Source organism: Carettochelys insculpta, chromosome 10 (assembly GCF_033958435.1).
Source record: "Carettochelys insculpta isolate YL-2023 chromosome 10, ASM3395843v1, whole genome shotgun sequence".
NCBI lineage: Eukaryota > Metazoa > Chordata > Testudines > Carettochelyidae > Carettochelys > Carettochelys insculpta.
This window is the reverse complement of record NC_134146.1, coordinates 11293186-11315250: the sequence shown is the minus strand read 5'-3', so window position 1 is coordinate 11315250 and position 22065 is coordinate 11293186. Positions and strand designations below refer to the sequence as shown.

Sequence of the window (22065 nt, the reverse complement as noted above, 5' to 3'; positions counted from 1 at the left end):
GCAGAGCATCTACACTAGCTTTCTTTCAAAATAATCTTTCAAAAGGGGTTGTTCTCCCCCCCACATGAACGAAGGACCAACTTCAAAGTTACTTTTGAAAGTTTGGGAAATGTGTGTAGACTCTCCACAGGTTACTTCGAAAGAAGGCCATCTTTTGACCTCACTTTTGAATGTACTTGCTAGAGATGACTCACCCAATGACTTGTAAACAACCCTGTTTGTCCTGTAAATCTGAATGATGGCTGGTCCTAGGAAGACGTGTGACCGTACCACCTGGTATTGGATTCCATTTTGATCTGGTGATTTTTATGGGAATGTGGGGGGTGCCAAATTAAAGATTCCCCAGCTGGGAGAGAGTTTATATAAACAATGGGAAGCTATAAGCTGTTTGTCTTCTGCTGGCTTTTGAAATTGCCTGGCACACCTCTGTGAGGAACGGAAGAACTTTGGAGGGCTGGAGACCTAAATCAGAATAAAAGATCATCTTTGACTTGAAGATTATGCCTGAAATAAGAATCGCTCTTTAGGTTAAGATTCTACATATAATACACTTGTTAATGAGATAGAACTCACTACAGGTGCATCTACACTAGCCCTGTGTTTTGAAAGCAATTTTGAAAGGGGGCCCAATTTTGAAAGAGGCCACAGAGCGTCCACACGTGTAATGGCCTCCTTCAAAATTGTTTCCAGTGAAAAGGAGTGCGCTTTTCAAAACTGCTCTTCCCATCCGATTTCAGGAAGAGCAGCCCCTTTCTAAACTGATTTTCGAAACAGGGTATGTGTAGACGCTCTGGGGCCACTCTTTCGAAATAGCAGGTCTGCCATGGTGGCGGCTGCAGGGAGCACAGAGGTGCTCTAGCAAGCCCCAGCGGGGGCTGTATGGTGTCCAGGGCCAGTCTCTTAAAGCTGCAAGGACCCAGAAACCCGGTGCAGGAAGCTGAGAGCATGGCCAGAGCCTCAGGAGCACGAACTCTGAGAGGCACACCCTCCAGCACCACAGTCCCTGCAGCCACACAGCCCACCAGCCAGATGGTGAGCCTCCCACACTCCTGGGACCCCCAGGAGGCCCCCTCCAACCAACATGAGGAGTCACTGGAGGCGAGCCAGGGCCAGAAGAGTAGGACCCACTCCTGGACAGAGGCCGAGATTAAAGACTTCCTCGGCCTCTGGGCAGACAAGGATGTGCTATTGCACAGCACCGGGCAGCCCCAAAATGCAGCAGCCTTTGATTAGGGCCACCTCCCAACACACAGCCAATTAAGTCCAATCAAAGGTGAAGAAGCTCAGGCAGGCCTACAGCTGGGCCACGTATGTCTGCAGGCAACTGGGGTCAGGGACTGCCCTGAGGTTCCCTCACTATTGGGAGGCAGACCGGCTCCTTGGCCCCAAGGAGGCCCCCAAACCAGTAGTCATGATCAACATGACCAGCCCTGTGTTGGACCCTGGGTCAGAGGTGCATGACCGGCCAAGACCAGCAGGCTGGACAGGGGTGGTGGAGCCAGGGAGCGGCTCAGAGGATGAAGAGCCCCTCTCCATTACCATCAGTTCCGGCTCTTGAGGCAGGTGTCCCCGGATCCATTCTTTGGAGCCCCAGGTAGGTAATGGGCAAAGCAGGCAGCCTGGGGTAAGGGGGAGCCCGGTCCTGCATTCCTTGGCCATGTCCCAGACCCAGGCAAGGCAGCATCCAGCACTTGCGCCTGTGGACAGTGCAGCAACCCCCCCGACAAGGAAGGGTCACAGGGGCCAGACCGCATCCAAGTGGGCTCCCCACAGATGCAGCCCCAGGGGCTCCCCAGGGCTCCCTGGGGGGGTCAGGTGAATATCAGGAGATGGTTGGTGGGATCATGGAGGGGGGCAAGTGGGGCCCCCAGGGCTGGGTGGCAACACTGAAAGGTGGCCCCTCTCCCTCTTGTGTCTCCACAGCATCAATCCCCAAGGGCCAGGCCAGTCCCATCCTGGGTGCCAGCACTTCAGGCTCGCCATCTGATGGGGCTGGGGAACCCCGTCCCCCCACCCAGGCTGCTGCCCGCCCAGCCCTGGAGGGCCCACTGCTACTGCCGCTACAACCTGGAGGATGCCACAGCAGCCCACACCACTGCCATCTGGGAGCGGACAGTTGTCTGCCAGGAGTGGCTTCTTATGAAACGGGAAGACAGTCGTGGCAGCAGGAGGTCTGGGGCGAGGCAGCCACAGCCCTCAGACACCTTGGCCCCCTGCCTGCCCCCCCACCTGCTGCCCCACCCACTGCCCTCACACTACTCCACCTGCTGCCCCCCCACTGCTCCACCCACTGTCCCCGCCCACCTCTGCAGCTCCCAACCCCACCACCTCCATCCCAGCCACCCTCTCCCTGGCTGCCCGGCTCGCACTGGCTCGCTGGCTCATAGCCAGCGCAGGCCAGGGGGAGTCTTCCCTCTGCTTCTCCCAGCCCCCTAACACCCCGTAACCCTCCCAGACCCCCTGACTGCCCCCCCCGGGGTGGTGCCCCTGGCTCCTGCCTGGCCCTACCTCCCCATCGTCCCAGCCTCATCCCAGCCCCAATGGGTCCCCTGCAGGAGTCCCCACTGGAGTCCCCACACCTGCCAAGGGTCCCACCCCTGAACCCTGGTGGAGGACTAGGCCTGCCCGCATCCATGCCTCTGTCTACAGGGGTGGGCCCCCCATGTACATAATTCTTCCCTGTTTGCTCCTGTACCTAGCTCCTGGTTTAGAGGTCCTCAAACCACATTTTGTTCAAGTGCAGTTTATTTACGTTTGGTTAGTTCCTGTTCAGCACAGTGTTCTGTTGTGCATCCCAGTGTCCCCTGTGCATGTGCAGGCTGTGGTGCAGGGTGGGTGCATGGGGGTGAGTGATGTGGGGTGGGTGCATGGAGGGGTGGTGATGCAGGGTGGGTAGGGGCTGGAGGGTTGCAGGGAGAGGGTCAGTGAGGCTCCCAGTTGAAGGCCTCCCAGACCCTCACCCCAGCCCTGTGCACCTGGCGGCACAGAGCCATGGGCGGCTGCTTTTACCCAGGGCCGCCGTCCACAGCCCAGACCTGCACAAAACACTCATGCTTGCCCTCCACTATGTTGTGCAGTGCACAACAGGCTGCATCCACGGCAGGGACATTGGAGAGGCTGATGTCTGGCCGTGCAATAAGGCATCAGAAGCGCCCCTTTAGGCGTTCAGAGGCCCACTCCATGGCATTGCAGGCGTGGTTGAGACAGTGAGTAAACGCATCCTGGCTGGCGGTGGTGTGCCCTGTGTAGGGGAGCATCAGTCATGGCTGCAGTGGGTACATCCCTTTGGCCACTATGGATGGTGGCATTTTGGTGGCCCCCATGGGGCGCTCCTGGGCGGTGTCAAAGTTTGACTCAGACTCACAATTTATCAGACCACTCTGTTTTATTAGCAAAGCCGCTCTGCTAATACATTTAGAAGTGAGCCCCCCCCCCCCCCGAGTGGGGCTTGTGTCTCTTAATTTATACAGTTTTTTTGGAGAACCAAGTTACAGACAAGTTACAGACAAAAGAAGAAAAAGAGTTTAGTCACCACCCTTCGAGATCCCTGAGACCAGTCACGTATCTTTAATTACCTGCCACCCTTAACAATCTCCTTTAACAGCTTCCAGTTAACTTAACTAATTGCCCTTCACACCTTCCATTCTGATGCCTGCTTCTTAGACGTGCTGGCTCCATCTTAATTGCTTCTCCATTCAAAAGCTAACTGTCCCTACGTGTGCTCCCTCAGATACTTGGTACCATGTTTTGGCATGCCCTCTCATATACAATGTATCCAGCATGTCCCCTTATACAACGTTATACTTATACAATGTTATACTTCCACAATCCCCCCTTTTGGTCAAGGCTACGTCCATGACCAACGACTTACTGGATTCCATACATCAATCGTTCTTTTTCATTACTTTCACTGGTGACATTTAACAACATTAGATTAGCACTCTGGTTAGGGGTAACCTGATGGATGGTGTGTCTTGTGCAGTTTTGGATACAACAAGAAATCAATTGAAAACACACAAAGATTATTAGAATTCCAAATAGGATAGTCAGGATTCCTTGAAACAACCAGTTTCCCAGACTAGAGAAATTGAATAAGTTACTCATCCATTTCCACAAGGAACTTGGTTCTTCGTGGGGAAGGTATGCAATTTGCTCCAGATGGCTAGCACGATTTATTACCTCATTAGTATTATCAGGTATGTATACACAGCATTCTGTTCCAATTAGAGCACAGGTCCCTCCTTTGGCTGCCAGTATTATATCTAATGCCCGACGGTTTTGGAGGGCCACTTGTCGGACCGCTCCTGCTTCTTTGGCTAGAGCTTTTAAGCTCTCTCCTGTTTCATTGGCCATGATCTCAACCACCACTTGTAACCTTAAAAGCCTTTTTGCATGGTGAATTACGCCCCCTACTGGGATTAAAGAAATGCCAACAGCTTCTTCCCAAATTAGGGGGCTTATGTTATCTACATACCATTTAGCATCTGGCAAGTCCCTCCTTTTTCGCCTGAAATTACGGAGGCGATTTCGTGGGAGGGATTGAAGCACCCGGAATTGTGGGAAAAGCTGGGCAGGATAACAGATACCTGACCAATTTGCTGGTAACACAGTGTAAGCATTTTCCCCACAAACCCAATGATGTCCCATTAAAGCTGGGAAGGGTTGACTGCAACCCTTTGACATGTAAGAATTTATGAAGGAGGAATAGTATCCCCCAAAGGGCACAGGATGATTTTCACTGGGAGAAGAGGTAGCATTTACATGACATTTGTAGATGGTGCTGTTTTTCTCAGGGAGGCTGTAGGGGGAGCAAGAGATTGAATCTCTGGTTTGATCCCAGGTTGAGAGGAAGTTTATCTTTCCATACCCGGTTCGCCATTCTCCAGCCTTGTTTGAATAGTCCCATACACCATGGGACACGATGTATTGGAGACAGCTGCTCCTCCCTAGATTCAGCCCTGTCCCATTACACACCCAGCACCAGTGGCCCTTTCCTTTCACCACACTTATAAGTTTAGGAACATATGTTTTTCCCAGCCCCCAAGTGTCATTTTCCTTCCATGTCCTTTTAAGTGGATAGGGTTCTCCAGCAAGCTCTGAGGAATTCAAAGGGATTGCCATGGTGGGGATACTAGCTTGTGAGTGAGCTGGGCTGTGGCTGCAGACCCAGCAATTTGAAATATTCAGGATCTGGGCTATCTGCACCTGTTGTTGGATGAAAGAATTGTCACTGTCACTCTGGATTCCCCAGACCCTCAGGACACAGTAGCTGAGGATTAAGCTTCTCAAAGGACTCATGTTGGAAGCAGGACCCTTTCTGGTTCCGACAACCCCTTTCGAGGGAACCGCAGTCACGGTTTTACGTCCACCAGGCAGCAGGCGCTAGGCTCACTACTGCTTCTTGTTTGTTGGGTCCTGCTGTCTGCTTACCCTCTGCTTCTGGCAACCCTTACGAGAGCGCAGATTGTAAGGTATTGCAGGCTGTTCCTCTTTGTCTTCTGGGGTTGAAGCTGGTTCTGCGTGGTCTTGCAGAGGTGCTTGGTCCCCTGGAGGTGGCGCTGGCTTACACTGTGAGGCGTGGATCCATGCAGCGATGCCGGATAATTTCACTGCTGTCTGGGTGGTGAGCAGTACTTGGTATGGACCCTTCCACCGGGGTTCCAAGGCGTGCTTCCGAAGGTGGTGCCGCAGGTAGACCCAATCACCAGGCTCAAGAGTGTGACAGGCAGCAGAGGTGGGTTCCGTCGGCCAAGCTGCTCGCACCTGCAAATGGAAGGAGCTCACAGCTTGCATTAACCCTTTGCAGTACTGGAGGAGCGTGCTGTGAGTTAGGTTTAGGTCTGGGGTAATAGTAGCCATTGTTCGCATAGGGCATCCCATGATGATTTCAAATGGACTCAATTTGTGTCTCTGGGATGGGGATGACTGAATTTCCATAAGGGCCAGTGGTAAAGCAGCTGGCCAGTTTAACCCTGTGGAATTACAGATTTTTGCCAGCTTATTTTTAAGCACACCATTTCGCCTTTCAACTGCCCCTGCACTCTGTGGATGGTAAGGGCAGTGCAACAGGTGGGTGACATGTAATATCTGGTTTAGATGTTGAACAATTTTTCCAGTAAAATGTGTTCCCCGGTCACTAGACAAAGTGGCAGGAATTCCCTTGGTAGGGATAATGTGGTTTAACAGACATTTTGCAACAGACAATGAATCAGCTTTGCGACAGGGAAAGGCTTCAATCCAACCCGAAAATAGACATATTATAACTAAAATGAATTCGTATTTCTGACACTTTTTGGCATTTGTACAAAATCAAGTTGCCAGTGTAGGAAAGGTGCTTGAGGCAAACCCCGGAACCCTTGTGTTACTTTTACAGATTTGCCTACATTGTGGCTTTGACAAGTAACACAAGCGGCACAGTGGCGGGTTGCAAAGGAGCTGAAATGGGGAGTCCACCACCCCGCCTTACTCATAGCAGAGACCATCCCCTCCTTGCCGACATGCGAAACACCATGTAGCAGTGCGGCTAGAGACGGGTAGATTGAGAGGGGGGCTACAAAAGTACCGGTGGGCGATCGCCAAAGGGAATCAGAATGCAAAGAGCAACCCAAAGCACTCCAGGAGTCTCTCTCTGTTTCTGGGGCAGAATCCTGGAGCTGAGCGAGATGAGACAGGGATGGTGGCGTTACAGAGACAGAGAGGGGACCAAGAAACGCTTCTGGTGAAGGTTTTATAGTGGCGGCATGTTTTGCAGCAGCATCAGCAAGTGCATTACCTTTTGCCACCTCCGTGTCTGCCGCTGAGTGGCCAGTACACTTAACAATTGCCAAGGCAGACGGTAGTAAAACTGCATACAGGAGGGCGGCAATGTAGGGGCCATTCTTGATAGGTGTACCAGTAGAGGTAAGAAAACCTCGAGCCTGCCAGAGGGTGCCAAAGTCGTGCACAACCCCAAAGGCATACCGAGAATCAGTAAAAATAGTGGTAGAGAGCCCCTCGGCTAGAAAGCAGGCACGGGTTAGGGCAATCAGTTCAGCCACCTGGGCAGAGGTCACAGAGGGTAAAGGCGCAGCTTCTATGGTTTCAGAGAGAGAGACCACAGCGTACCCTGCAAGAAGGTGGCCTTGGTCATTTCTATAACAGGACCCATCAGTGAATAATACCAAGTCAGGGTTAGGGAGAGGTACATCTGAAAGGTCGGGGCGCGGGACAGTGATAGCAGAGACAGTTGCAAGGCAGTCATGGGGTTCACCATCACTAGGTAAAGGAAGGAGGGTAGCAGGGTTTAACCGGGAGCAGCGCTTAATAGTGATATGTGAGGCTGAAAGCAGCAAAAGTTCATACCTAGTGAGGCGAGCAGAGGAGAGGTGAGCAGTGTTGCGTTGCAGAAGGAGAGTTTCCACACAATGGGGAACCATGAGAGTGAGAGGAGAGCGGAGGACAAGGGACTCAGACATCTCGACCAGGCGCGCTGCAGCAGCTACAGCGCGTAGGCAAGGGGGTAAACCCTGGGCTACAGGGTCCAAGGTTGCAGAGAAATAAGCCACCGGGCGATTTCTGTCACCGTGCTCCTGAGTAAGAACCCCAAGGGCACAAGCAGATTGTTCGTGACAGAAAAGGGTAAAAGGCTTGTCATAGTTAGGTAACCCTAAGGCAGGGGCAGAGGCTAAATTCTGCTTAAGGGAGATGAAAGCAGCATTTGCTTCAAGTGGCCATGGCATGGGGTTAGGTACAGAGGATCGAGTGAGTTCTTGGAGTGGTTTAGCCAGAGAAGCATATTGGGGAATCCATTGCCTACAGAACCCTGTCATGCCTAAGAACTTTCTGACCTGGCGTGGAGAGCAAGGCTGGGGAAAGCTAGGGATGGCTTGTACCCGGGCTGGAGAGAGTGTACGGGAGCCCTGGGAGAGAAGGAAGCCGAGGTATGTGACAGGTTTGGCAGAGCTGCAATTTTGTGCGAGAAGCCTTATGACCCTTGTTCGCTAAAGCTGTGAGAAGTGTTAGTGAATCAGTTTCTGAGGCAGACAGAGAGGGGGAGCACAGGAGTAAGTCGTCCACATATTGGATCAGTATCAGAGGGGTAGCCGTGTTAGTCTGGATCTGTAGAGCAACGAAGGGTCCTGTGGCACCTCATGCTCTAAACTTTTCTGTTAGTCTATAAGGTGCCACAGGACCCTTCGTTGCTATATTGGATCAGTGTGGATCCTGATGGGAAAACCAGATCAGCGAGATCCCTGGCTAGGGCTTGAGAAAAATAGGATGGACTCTCTGTATACCCCTGGGGAAGGGTAGTCCATGTATATTGCTGACCCTTGTAGGAGAAGGCAAAGAGATACTGGGATTCAGAGTGAACTGGGACAGAGAAGAAAGCGGAGCACAAATCTACAACAGTAAAGTGGGTTGCATTTGGAGGAATAGACGCTAGTATTGTAGCGGGGTTAGGGACCACTGGAAAAGAAGGTGTGACAATACGGTTAATAGCTCGAAGGTCTTGAACAAATCGCCACGATTTGCCATCAGCCTTTTGAACTGGGAGGATAGGGGTGTTACAGGGGCTGGAACAAGGGACAATAATTCCTTGTTCTTTTAATGCAGATATAACTGGAGCAATCCCAGCCTCTGCCTCAGGATTCAAAGGATACTGAGACAGGCGAGGCAGAGGTTTGGAATTGTCTACAGTAATCCGAACTGGGTCAGTATTTAATCGGCCCACTTCAGATGGGTGAGATGGCCATAGGGAGGAAGGAACCTGAGAGATTAGGTGCTCTAGGGACGGAGTTAAGGGACAGCAAGGGACCGGAGTGGAGAGGGAAGTTTCAGACAGCAGGGAGGCTACAGAATCACATAAGGAAGACTGAGGGATTTGCAGATAGACACCATCTGGGGAGCAGTAAATAGAACAGCCAAGTTTGCATAGCAAGTCCCGTCCCAGAAGGTTTGCAGGGGTGGAATCAGAGAGGAGGAATGCATGTTCCTCAGAGAGGGGACCGACCTGAATAGACAAAGGTTTTGAGAGGGGAAAAGAGGTAGGGATCCCTGTAATGCCAACAGCAGACACAGATTTTCCAGATCGGGGAACCACAGGCAAGTCAGTGGTGCGGATTGTAGAAAGAGAAGCTCCAGTATCAACAAGGAAAGGGGGAGAGAGATCATTTACAGTCAGGACACATTCTCCAGTAAGGGACAGAGGTAATAAGGGAGCTAAAACTTTCTGAGGTTCCCCAGCATCCCGTCATTGTTGGGGTGAAAAATAGGGTTGGGGATCAGCTGGAGGAACCAGCGGGGGGTTCACTTGATTTCCCATACAATTATTTGGTCGTCTTGGACACTCTCTTTTCCAGTGTCCAGGCTGTTTACAGTAGTTACAAACCCCAGTTAATCCAGCCCCCCGCCCCCTTCCGCAACCCCGTCCCTGTCCCCGGTGTGGTCTGCTTAGCCCTGAATAATGCTGTATCTGCAAAGCCATTAACTTTTGGGAGGACTGTTCCTCCTTTCCTTTTAAAGTGCAGTGGCAATGCTCTGCTACTGCCAGCAATTTGTCCATGGTTTCAGTCTCCCATCCCACTCTTATTCGTTTTAATATGCTGCCTGTGGCAGGGAGAAGACCATCAACAAATGCATGTGCCAAGGCCCCCTACCCATTTACATCGGGCTCTTGTATTCCTGAATGTTGTAGGAAAATATCAGTTAGCCGGGACCTATAGTCGCATGGGCTTTCTCCTTGCCCTTGCTTACAGCAACGTATTGCTGTCCAGTTTGTTTTAGGAGACCACACTTTGGGAATGGCTTGATGCAGGCGCTTCCAAAGAGCCATACACTGGTCTCTGTACGCCGAATCTGGGCCAGTACTTTTTATGGTTGAGTGGCGTGCCTCAGCTGGCCAGTCTGCGGCAGCCAACCATTTTTCATAATAACTGGCAGGAGCTAACAATTTGCACAGTTGGAGGAGATCTGTCTCAGAGGGTTCATAGGTTTCACAGATTAACAGAAACTCCTCAGCAAATTTGATAGAGTTTTCCTGTGGTTTGGGAAAACCTTTAACTATAGATAAAAGTTCCGTACGAGTCCAGGGCTTATAATCCCATATGGACTCACTTTCTCCCATCTTAAGGACTCGTAAGGGTGCCACAACAGTTTGATCAGAGTCTCTCATTAACTTCCCATCAGGTTCTCTTTTCCAAGAAGAGATGTCAAGAGAATCTTTGCAGTCTGCTTTGGATTTCTTCTTCATAATATTTTGTAGAGCTGCGAGGCCAATGAGGGTATCTTCTTCACTTTCATTATCTGTAGTCACTGAAGATTTTTCTTTTTCTGATTTCTTATTTGTGCAGGAGTATGGTGGGGGTCGGGTTTGATCCGGATCATTGCACAGGACTGGGCAAAGGGGAGCGCTTGGACTAGTGGTGGGAGAGACTGCATCCAACTGAACTTTTAGTTTTTTGCTAGAATTTTTAAGAGAGGTGAGTTTTGACTCAGTCCATCTATGATTTGCCTCTTCCCACCACTGCATGAAGCAGTCTACTTCTCCTCTCTCCAATTTGGTTTTTGGAAGGACGAGTTTGCTTTTTAAAGCGTCCACTCGATCCTTGTCCCAGGAACCTAACAGTGGCCACTGTAATTTGGGGTTCTCTAGAGCTAATTTGGACCATTTTTCAAGAAACCTACAAGAGTCTGGACCCCTCCTAAAATACATAAAATAAGCCAGAGTTCCCTTAGGGAACTGTTCTACCTTAGACTTCTGATTACCCATCAAGGAGGACTTCACACAGCACTCACACAAGAAGGAAATTCGGGCTCGGCAGAGCGGTACCCGGTGCAACACACAGAAAGGAGCCCACAGGCTACTGCCTCAACTGCCCTTGCTTTCACACCAGGGGTTATACCCAAGGCGTGGTGCGGCTGCAGCTGTGCAAATTCCACTTATTCAGACCGTGGGGACAGGGACCCCTTGGTCAGCCAGTCTCCGGACAGAGATGGCTCCCAGATTCACACACACACCACAGGGAAGACGGATAGACACAAAGACAAGACAGTCCTCAAACCGGTTAAAGCACAAAAATAATAATTACCTGAGACGTCTGATTCCAGAAGCTGGATCCAAAGACCCCTACCCGAACAGAGTGGGAACCAACAAGTTCAATGGCGTAGACTGCGCTGCTGCTGTGTACCTTTCTGTCTTGTGGAGGATCGCTTGGACTAAGTATCCAGGTGCCGGCTGCCACGATCATCCTGCAAGGCAGTCAGGGATCATACAGCCTCAGTGAAGCCGCTTGCCATCTCAGTGGGACCTCCAAATTGTCAAAGTTTGACTCAGACTCACAATTTATCAGACCACTCTGTTTTATTAGCAAAGCCGCTCTGCTAATACATTTAGAAGTGAGCCCCCCCGCCCCCCGAGTGGGGCTTGTGTCTCTTAATTTATACAGTTTTTTTGGAGAACAAGTTACAGACAAGTTACAGACAAAAGAAGAAAAAGAGTTTAGTCACCACCCTTCGAGATCCCTGAGACCAGTCACGTATCTTTAATTACCTGCCACCCTTAACAATCTCCTTTAACAGCTTCCAGTTAACTTAACTAATTGCCCTTCACACCTTCCATTCTGATGCCTGCTTCTTAGACGTGCTGGCTCCATCTTAATTGCTTCTCCATTCAAAAGCTAACTGTCCCTACGTGTGCTCCCTCAGATACTTTGTACCATGTTTTGGCATGCCCTCTCATATACAATGTATCCAGCATGTCTCCTTATACAACGTTATACTTATACAATGTTATACTTCCACAGCGGGGACGTACATGCCCTCCTCCATGCAGTGCCCCAGCCAGGAGTTCCACAGTATCCGGGTGTTGTGGGCTGGCTCACACAGATGTTGCTGAACTGGCCCCAGGTGTCGAGAAGGGCCTGCAGCACTACTGAGTGGTACCCCTTGTGGTTTATGTAGCGGCCCGTGCTGTGGTCCAGAGCACAGATCGCTATGTGGAGGCCATCGAGGGTGCCGAAGCAGATGGGAAACCCAATCACCTCAAATCTTGCTATGGCGTCATCCAGGTCTCCAAGGCAGGTGACCCTCCGCAGGATCATGCTGTTCATTGCCTGGACCACCTGTGCCAGGGGGGTGGAGGGGTGGAACTGATGTGTGGGCCTGCACTGCAGGGAGCCCCATGGCCCTCCATGGGCCCCCCCGCCCCCTCCCACACTTCCCCACGTCCCAGTGTGGATGTGAAGCCCTGGCCAGGCTTACCTCCAGCAGGATGGCTCCAACAGTGGCCTTGCCCACCCCGAATTGGTGTCCGACCGAACAGTGGCTATCTGGGGTGGTCAGCTTCCACAGCACAATCCCCGTGTGTTTCTCGACCAGGAGTGCAGGCCACATACGGGTGTCCATGTGCTGCAGGATGGGTGTGAGCCACTGGTACAGCTTCATGAATGTCTGCCTCGATATTCGGAAGTTCTGGAGCCACCTTTCATCGTCCCACTGGCCCAGTACTAGCCTCTCCCACCAGTCCCCACTGCTGGGGTGGCTCCAGAGGTGCTGTAGGGACGGGGAATAGAGTACAGAGGTTGCCCTGTGGCCAGGACCTGCAGGACCCCAGCTGTGGGGTTCGTGGGCTGCAGGGCTTCCTCCATGGCCAGGATGGCCATGGCCATCTGGGCCCTGGTGTGAGTGGTGGAAACGTCAGCCTCAGGCAGCTGCTGGTGTACCATGTGCTGCACAGTTCCCAGAGCATGGGCTTCACAGTGCTGTCTGCGGCTCTGCAGTGCTCTGTGTGTGCAGGGTGGGTGTGTTTGGGAGGGGCACTTTCAGGGGGCCACTGGTTGCAAGATGCGGAAGCACTTGTCGGTCTTGCAACTCCGTGTTTGGTGTTTCCTGGCTTGTTCTTTCGAAAGGGATCGTGTTGCTATGCGGAAGCTGCCTTTCGAAAGACCGGGGGCCTCTTTTGAAATAGGGGTCTGGTACAGCGATCTGCTTTGTGTGTGCAGCCACGTTCTTTCGAAATCCCTTGTTTCGATTTCGGTTTCCAACCTTTCAAAATTTGTGTGTAGTATGGACACGGCCTGCGTAGTTTCTTGTCATTTGAATTTAATAACTTCCGTCAATCTGCTTTCACTTGCAATTGCTTAAATCCTACTGTTTACATGTAATAGAAACACTTTTGTTTACTATCAGTCCCAGTGTATGTAATTGTTTTCTGGGGGAACAACCATCTCCTCCATGTCCCTCTCCATCATTGATAAACAGAGTCTTACGGGATAGAATTTTTCACTGTAAAACCTTCACACAAAAGAAGATGGATTTATTTGCATTTTGATCTCTTCTGGGGGATTGGTGTCCTGGGTGCTGTGCCCTGGAACTGCTCCTCCCAAAGCCAAAGTCGCTCAGTGCCTGTATTACTCTGAGAGGGCAGCCAGTTTACCCCAATTCTGTGCCATCTTTAAGGAAGACCAGAGGATCTGGCCCAACAGGACACGGCAGTGGTGAGCCCCCAAGAGCAAGAAGGCAGGTGTTAGTGGCATGACGAGCACAGAGAGGAAAAATCCCAAAGGGTGAAGTCACAGAAGCCCCTGTCACACCTTTATATTAATGTGAGCCCCTGAGAATAACAGTGTGTCTTTCAGGCTTTGCTGGTGCAAAGCTTAGCCGTTCCTTACTACGTTCTAGTGCACTCAGTGTCTAGAACTAAAGTACTATACGTTGCAAATATTGTCATCTACGAATTATAACCTGTCTGCATAACCAGAATGAGCCACTCCAACTACTAAATAGACTGCAAACCACAGCAGTTGTAACCCACACACCTAAGGGGTGTAGTTTATTGTTCCATGTAGTGGCACCTCGACCTCTTACAGAGAAAAAGAATGAGTCCCCTTTACAGCCTGAGCTGTGAATCAGCTGGCTTTTAGCTCAAACTCTAGATGTTCATGCTCTAAACTCCAGGGCCGCATCTACACTACAGCAGTCCTTCAAAAGACAACCTTCCAGAAGATTTTCTTTCAAAAGATCGTGTCCACACTCGAAAAAGCAGATTGAAACATCGATCCATTCTTTCGCTAGAGAGAGTCCACACAGCTCCTACTGTTTCAAAAGAACAGACCAAGTCCAGTGCACGAGGACTGCTCTTTCGAGAAAAGGGCCCACAGAGCATATACACATGCTTTTTTTTTCAAAAGTAGCTTTCAAAAGGAGGTGCTCTTCCTGATCTGGGAGTGGAAGAGGGCTTCAGGAAAAAGAGGCACATTCTTCCAATTTTGGATCAAAAGAGTGCACTTTGTGTGTGGACACTCCACATGTTCTTTCTAAAAAGGGCCAGATCTTCTGGACAATTTGCTAATGTAGACACCGTCCTGAGGTTCCAGGTTCAAAGGCTACCTGTTCAAAGTTACATAGTGACTGCTCCTTGACTTTATAGTGGATATGAATGAATTTTAGACTGATATATTTTATCAGCAATCTAATTGTCAGTACAAAAAACCTACTGAACTCTGGGGTAAATTCTGATGACAGGTGTGTCCTGAAATTATGTAACGTTTTGAAGGAACAAAAGTTGAAACAATTGCAACTCTCAGTTTACCCCTACACTAAAATCATCTGTCTACAGAAGTTAGTGTCGGAAGAGATGTTCCAGCAAAACTTCTGTCAACAGATCACAACACCACATAAAAGCGGATCATCTTTTGACCCACTCTGTCAATAAAAGGGCACCCTGGAGTGTCTACATGGCTTTTTTGTCAACAGTTTCTGTAGACAAAACGCATTTTGTACGTAGATGCTCCGCTAGTTTTGTCGACAAAACCCCACGTCCAGGCATGTCAGCAGGCACTGAAAATGTACCTTGAGGTGCCTGAAATCACACTCCACCTGGTTCCATGAGAAGTTGAGGCAAGCATTAAACATGTCGTGGGTGGGGGTCCAGGTGTCTGGTGTAGGGGCTCATGTGCCAGGGCAGGAGGAGATAGGCAGCATCCCCCACGATGCAGAGCGGCATGTCCACATCCCTGATAGCCAGCTCCTGGTGGAGGATGAAGGCGCCTGTCTCCATTCTCCAGAACCAGCTGGCGTTGTGGAACATACAGGTATCAAGTGCCCAGCCTGCCCACCTTTCAAACATGTCTATGAAGTGTCTCCGGTGATCAACCAGGGCCTGTAGCATGATAGAGTGATACCCCTTCCTGGAGTTGAACCATGCTGCACTGTGGGCCAGGGTGCAGATAGGGATGTGGGTCCCATCGATGGCCCCAAAATAACTGGGAACCACAGGGTGTTGAATCCGGAGACAACTGCATTAACATTGGCCAGATGGAAAAGCCTCCAGAGCAGGAGTGAATTGATGGCCCTCATGACCTGCAAGGGGAGGAGGCAGCACACATGGGTGAGGAACTGGGGGATGTTAAACCCTTGGCCCCGGGGGGTTCCCTGTCCCCCCTCCTGTCCCCCACAAGCTCTCCGGGGCTCCCCCAAGAAGCCCACCCCCCCGGTGGCAGGGCTGTTCGGGGGTGGGATGGCACAGTCCCCCAGGGACAGGGTTTCCGCATCCCCCCACCTCCCCTCGCATCCCTGACCCTGCTCCCTGAAGATCTCCCCCTCAGGCAGGACCCCCTTCACCCTGGGTGGGGTCTGTAGCCCGGAAGTGCCGTACCTGCATGAGGATGGCCCTGATGGTGAACCTGCCCATGCCAAACTGGTTTCCCATTGAGCAGTAGCTGTCAGGGACGGCGAGTTTCCAGAAGGCAATGGTGACCTTCAAAAAGATGAGAGGCCTCAGGTGAGTGTCCTGCCATTGAAGGGCAAGGGTGAACCAGGCACACAGCTCCAGGAAGGTCTCTTTTCTTATGCGGAAGTTCTGACGCCACTGCTGATCACCTCACTGTCCCACGACAAGCAGGTCCCACCAGTCAGCACTGGTGGAGATGTCCAGACCCAACTGCTCACCTGAGGGCATGGGCACTGGTGGTGTCCTGAGGCAGCAAGGGCATAGTCCTCATGGGTGATGTAAGCCTCACTCCTCCAGAGCAAGAGTCAGAGGGCTGGGATGAGATGCGGAAGCAACTGCAGCAGCTGTGTGTGCAACCAGCATCAGCCTAGGGCATGCTCTGGCAGCAGAAAGACCTCTCGCGCTCAGCAAGCATGGCAGCCCTGCATGAGCGTTGCTGTCCCTGCAGGAGGTATCCAAGCTTTAGCATGGGCAGGGAACGTAGGTGAGGCGGGCGCTTTTCAGGGCGTGCTGGGCCGGGACTCCAGGAAGGGCTTGGCTTCCATGCGAGTCTGTCTTCTGGGTTGCCGGCCCAGTCTGTCAAGAAAGAAGCCGGAGCATATGGCCGCTGTCTGTCAACAGAACATGTCGACACAGTGAGCCGCTTTTATGTGTCGCCACAATCTGTCAACAGGAGTTTTGTGGGAAGATCTCTTCTGTCAGTAACTCCTGTTGAAAGATTGCTGTAGTGTAGCTGTAGCCTATGTGTTTGACAGGAAGGAAAGAGGTAATATCAAAGTTCTATTCCAATGCTTAGCTGTCCACTAGGCTACAAGAGATTCGGTAACACTACCACCATTCTGTGCAAATACAGGACTATACATGAACCATTGTGCTCTGTATTGCTATTGCAATTATTCACGTAACTCAGACACATTTTCCATCATATTCACTATCAATAATATAACACCCTGTTAATATTTCTTTCACATGCCTGTTTTCTTTATTTCAGGTGAGTGGTATTACTAAAGGAATGGGCCAGACAAGAGACCAACGTGTACTGATCATGGTGGTTGCGATGGTAATTTGTTTTCTTCTTTGCTGGCTGCCATATGGGATCATGGCCCTGATAGCTACTTTTGGAAGACCAGGTTTAATTACACCATCAGCCAGCATCATTCCATCAGTACTCGCCAAAAGTAGTACCGTCTACAACCCAGTCATCTACATATTTTTGAACAAACAAGTAAGTAAAATGATATCCCCACAGTTTGCTCTGATTCACTGTGTATTGTGTCATTGTGGAAATGATGTTTTTCTTTTTAACAGGGATATTTTAGAATAACAATATAATGGAAAAGACTATGAAACAGTGGGTGTAGCTCCACATAAGTCTGCTGAGTGACATTTTACACCAACTAGAAAATCTGGCTCAACAATGCAAAATATACCAAATGTAAAAGAAAGTAATGGAACTCTAACCGCTCCACCTGGCTTTGTAGGTGAAGATAAGATCCCCTGAAAGAGGGGTATGAGTTAAAGAAGAAAAGCAAATGGTGAAACTCACAAAGGGAATAAGGAGGAGGCTTCAGACATAACTAATGTGTGGCAGAAAGCAATGAGCCCGAAGATCGGCTTCCCAAATACAGAAGTTTGGCAAGTTTGGAACGTGGAAGATAAAGCAAGCCCCAAACAGCCAACTAAAGTTGCCTTTCTCTTAGTCAAGTAGATTTTGTCATCTAAATAAAGAGCGAAGAGTTAGACACTGATGAGAGAAAGTTCTGTGCTCAGCAAGCCTGGCACCACATTCCTCAGAAACCTACATCAGCCTGAAGGTTTTCTCAAGTACAGGAGATCTCAGCAAAACTAGACTTTTTCACATCACATTCTTGGGGAAGAGAAATGTCAGGTGTCAGCAAGTTGGGTCCAATGTTTTGATCATCGTGTAGCCCCTGTATTGAAATCTATGAGTCATTTCCTGCAGAACATGAACCTGTTTTTGACTAATCTGATATTTTGCTTTGGGAGGGTGGTACAGCTTGTGTGTAAAATAGTGCCTGGAGCTTTATGTGTTATATGTAGTCCGCCTTTCTCAACTGCAAATTTAAAGAAAGTTTGTTGAAACCATTGTGGTGTTAGATAATTGAGACCCTGTTGGTGCTGTCACCCAGTGTGCTACTCATCCTACCTGATTTCTAGAGTGCTCCATCAACATGTTCTCTTGGGCCTGAAGTTCTGGTCTCCCCCGAGCCAGGGGACAGAGGAAGCTCATAAGGCTCACTCTCTTTATCAATGAAAGAGAGAGATGCACAGCTGTGGTCTCCCACCCCTCAGAAATAGTTATTTATATTAGTCTGATAATAAGTAAAAGTGTTTTATTAAGTATAAAAAGTAGGTTTCAGTGATTACAAGTGCAAACAGACAGATCAAAGAGAGTTAAGCCAAAATAAACAAAACATGCCAATTAAACCTAGTACAGAAGGGATTTTTCAGAGTGGGTTTGACCAAATAGGGCAGGTTCTAGTATGGGGTGACCCACCCAAAAGAGGGGCTCATGACCCCTCTAAGAGTTCCCCCATCACCCTTGACCAATCAGAATGTAACATTCCCCCAGAAGTTACAGTGCCACATAAAGAGATGCCATTTTGTTCCAAGAACGCATGTCTCAGAAATCATGGAAAAGCTGACAGAAGCATGAACTCTTTCACCGCCCTTGTTAGAACTTGGAACTTCATTTTAGCACCAAGGGCCTTCGACTGCCCACAGAAAAAGGACTACATCAGTGATAGTTCCGAGGAGGCAGTAGCTGAGAGGAGCCCTTTGACCCAGTAGTTGAATACACCAGAATCCGATGCCCAGACCCAATGACTCTCAAGGCCGCCCAATGAGCTAGATGGCAGGCATATTCCTTTGTCCTGGCACAACCAAACCCTTACCTTGGTTTAAGTTATAAGAAGAAGCTGCATACCAACTTTGGCGGTCCTATCTTTTATTATTTAGGGACATACTAAAGGCAACAGACAGACAGACAGACAGACACACTAAGGATCTAAAATATATGGTAGATTTAATCTTAATATTAAGGGTGCTAGATTTCAATGGATCTAAAGGCTGCACCTAACCTGCACTCTGAAATGCTGTGAAATGCTCGTTCACAAATTAAACGGGGACTTTTGCCGAGGGAAACAGTTACACTTATAAACAATACAACAACGCTTAAAATAACCTTTAAAAATGTTTTTCTTATCCTGCTTCTGTGAAAATCAAAGCCCAGGTGTAAGCAGAAATAGGCTTGAAGACAGCTTCAGACACAAGTCTCTTTGGCTGCATCTACACCATGAGATAAAATCGATTTTATTAAAATCTATTTCTTGACTCTGGGTTTTATCCATTCAGTTTTGAGTATCTTCACCTTACCACTTTCCCCAAAAGGGTGACTTACTGCTGCCACACACACATTGAACTTAAACTGAGTGCTGCAGCAGTGTATTGTGGGAACCTACTCCACTCTGAGCCCCATTGCATGCTGGCCCCATGAACAGAGGCGAGTATATGACAACATCTTCCCACATTTCATTCCCCTCTTTCCCCTGCCATGTTAAATATGTTTAAGTAGACAAGGGTGCTACACTGAAACTTGAATGGTTCATCAGTAATGGCTCGTGGCAGCTAAAAGACAGTACACTTTTGACAGCCACAAAAATCGTGACCACCCACAGGAACAATTTTCAGGAACATGGATTTGGATTTAGGCGCCCTGAGAAAGAAAACCTTATGCTTAAGTAGACACAGTTGCGACACTGAAACTTGAATGGTTCATCAGGCTGAAAGACCCCAGACTACATCCAGGTTTGGACCTAGGAAAAAAGACCCTGAAGACAAGAATATTCTCCAGTGCAAGCCTCACTTCGACAACTGTAGTAATTGTGTAGATAATACAGTGCGCACTGACACATGTATGGCTTGGGGTGGTTACAAGAACCCTGGCTACAGCCAGCCCCCAAAATCATGATTGTAACTCTGGCAGCCTTGGAGACTTTGGTTGAATTAATGCATTTTTCTTATGGATACATCATTATAATAAAGCCTACATAGCTGTTAGCTATGAGCTCTCCCATCTGAGGTGAATGAAATAAATGAGATTGTAACCAGCAAATGTACAGTATAGAAACTTCTATGTACCTTTCAATTGTTATACTGTACAGATCTATTATCTCACTCGACCTGACCACTCCTCCTCAGACTTGTCATTAAAGAGACAGTGAACATTTCTGAAAAAAGGAAGGATTTCCAGCTAACAAAACCTTAATGGGACAATAGGACATTGTAATTTAAAGGTCTTTCTGGAGCACAACAGAATATGCTGTACACGCAGCATAAGGATGAATTGGAATAAACTCCTTCTGTTCTTCTTCCCCTCAACTGTGGCAACTACAGCCTTGATGCCCCTTTCCATGTCTTCCCCTGAACTGTTTCCCGTGCTTAGGTGGTGGCCTCTTCAGTTATGTCTATGTAGGTGACTTATTTCAACATAACACACAATATTGAGTGGGGTCTAAACCACACACACTATTTTGAAATAAATTCCTAATACTGGGCATGTCATTTTGATTCTGATAAACCTCAGGCTTTCAGGAACGGCATTTATTTTGAAATAAGTGCCATTTAGAAAGGGGAAAAAGGCCATTTTGAAATAAATAGGCTCCAGCCCCTCTCCACATGGCCAGCTGACCACGCTGGCATGGACTGGGAAGACTGTGTGGTCTCCCGCAGCCCATGAAGAGGATGGAATGCTCCCAGGCTGGCAGTAATCCACGGCAGCCCCCAGGACTCTCCAGCCACATGCTGACAGCTCAGCTACCACAGGGCTACATGAGTCAAAGCAAGGGTGGACAGCTGCCCCCCTCAGCTCCCTGCAGGGAGACCCCAGTCTCCCAGGAGCCTGCCCTGGGCAGGAGAAGATGGGCAACTTGCTGGTCAGCTGTGCCAATATAACCTGCCACAGAAGACTGAAGCCTTGGTCTATACTGAGAGAACCCCTGGTCCCCTCACATTTAACCTGCTTGACTGCCAGGCTAAGGTGAGCAACAGACTGGTAGCTATAAACTTCAACTGGCAGGATGTGTGTGTGCACGTCCATTTGTCTGGTAGGCATATGATAGCTGTTCTTCCATTGTATCCTTAATAAATGCAGCATATTGCCTTGTTCCCCCTATAAAGATCCCCTTTGCTCCTTATAAGCAGAACACCTACATGCTGATATTTTTGCCCCAGCATACAAAATCAGATGATGTGAGTAAATAATATTCTCACTCATGTTTTATGTCTTAGTTTTCCAGGTGCTTCTGTGCACTTCTGAAATGTGAGAAGACCTCTGCTACCCCCAGTAATAAGTGTTGTTCTAAGTCTACTCGAGTGTGCCACACTACACCACGGGTGCAGGAAAATAACTTCACTTTTGCTGCTGCATCCGCAGGACCACCCTGCTCAGAACAGCAGGAGGCCACCGTTTGCTTGCAGAATCCAAACCCAACCATGTACAACAGCCCAAAGGTGAAACAAGAAGTGTTGCTTGTAGCTCACTACAGCGCTTAACCAAGGCAACATTGACTTACACTGCTTGATTTGGGGAGTGCTGGGAGACAGGAGAAGTAAATATCAATTGGATTTTTGAGTTTGAGTCCAAAGGTAATGACGGACAAGCATCTTCATGTCATAAGCTGAGGTCACAGTGCTGCACCTGCTGAAAATTTGCCTCCCACTCATAGCTGCTTGTGGCGCTTCTAAAGAGTGGTGCAAATGGACTTTCAGAACTCGTGAGTTTTTCTTGTTTAGTTAAAGAAGGGTGTCCTCTTAAAATGGGTTTTTAAAGTTAGATTCAGAATACTTAAACACGTTCTAAAGATATTCAGTATGCTAAAAAGAAGATCGATGCCTGTTTTTGTGCCCATCACAAGCCAGGCATTGTAGCCTGGAATTTGTCAGCACTTTTCCTCACTAACTAGAAGCCCAGTAAATGATTCAATTATTATTCTGCACAGGTATGCAACATTGGCAGTACTCCAGAGCCCACCTTTTTTTTTTTTTTTTTTTTTTAAAATAAGTGAGTATGTGCTTTGGATTATATTAACCTGGAGGTCTCTGGTTTTGCATAGGGTGTCCAGTGAACTTCTTTTGGGACACTTAAGGCTTGTCTACACTACCTCCCTACTTCAAACAAAGGATAGTAAGTAGGGTGTTGGGAGTTTATTAATGAAGTTCTGCGCTGCATATGCAGCACTTTGTTAAGTAGATTCCTACCTGCGGCAACTCCGGAATGTTAAACTTTCATGTGCCAGCTCGCATCTAGCCACGGCTCACCCGCCGGTACTTTGAAGTTC

At 49.1% G+C, this 22065-nt stretch overlaps 1 protein-coding gene across 1 annotated transcript in view; it reads left to right on the top strand.

The window, feature by feature from the left end:
• LOC142018639 (vertebrate ancient opsin-like) overlaps positions 1-21280 on the top strand; it is a 58867-nt gene extending 37587 nt beyond the window's left edge. The window contains exons 3-5 of the mRNA XM_075004598.1: positions 16698-16931; positions 21017-21071; positions 21162-21280. Of these exons, the coding sequence (XP_074860699.1) occupies positions 16698-16931; positions 21017-21071; positions 21162-21280 (408 nt within the window). The remainder of the gene's footprint in view (positions 1-16697; positions 16932-21016; positions 21072-21161) is intronic.
• Positions 21281-22065: the final 785 nt, after the last annotated feature.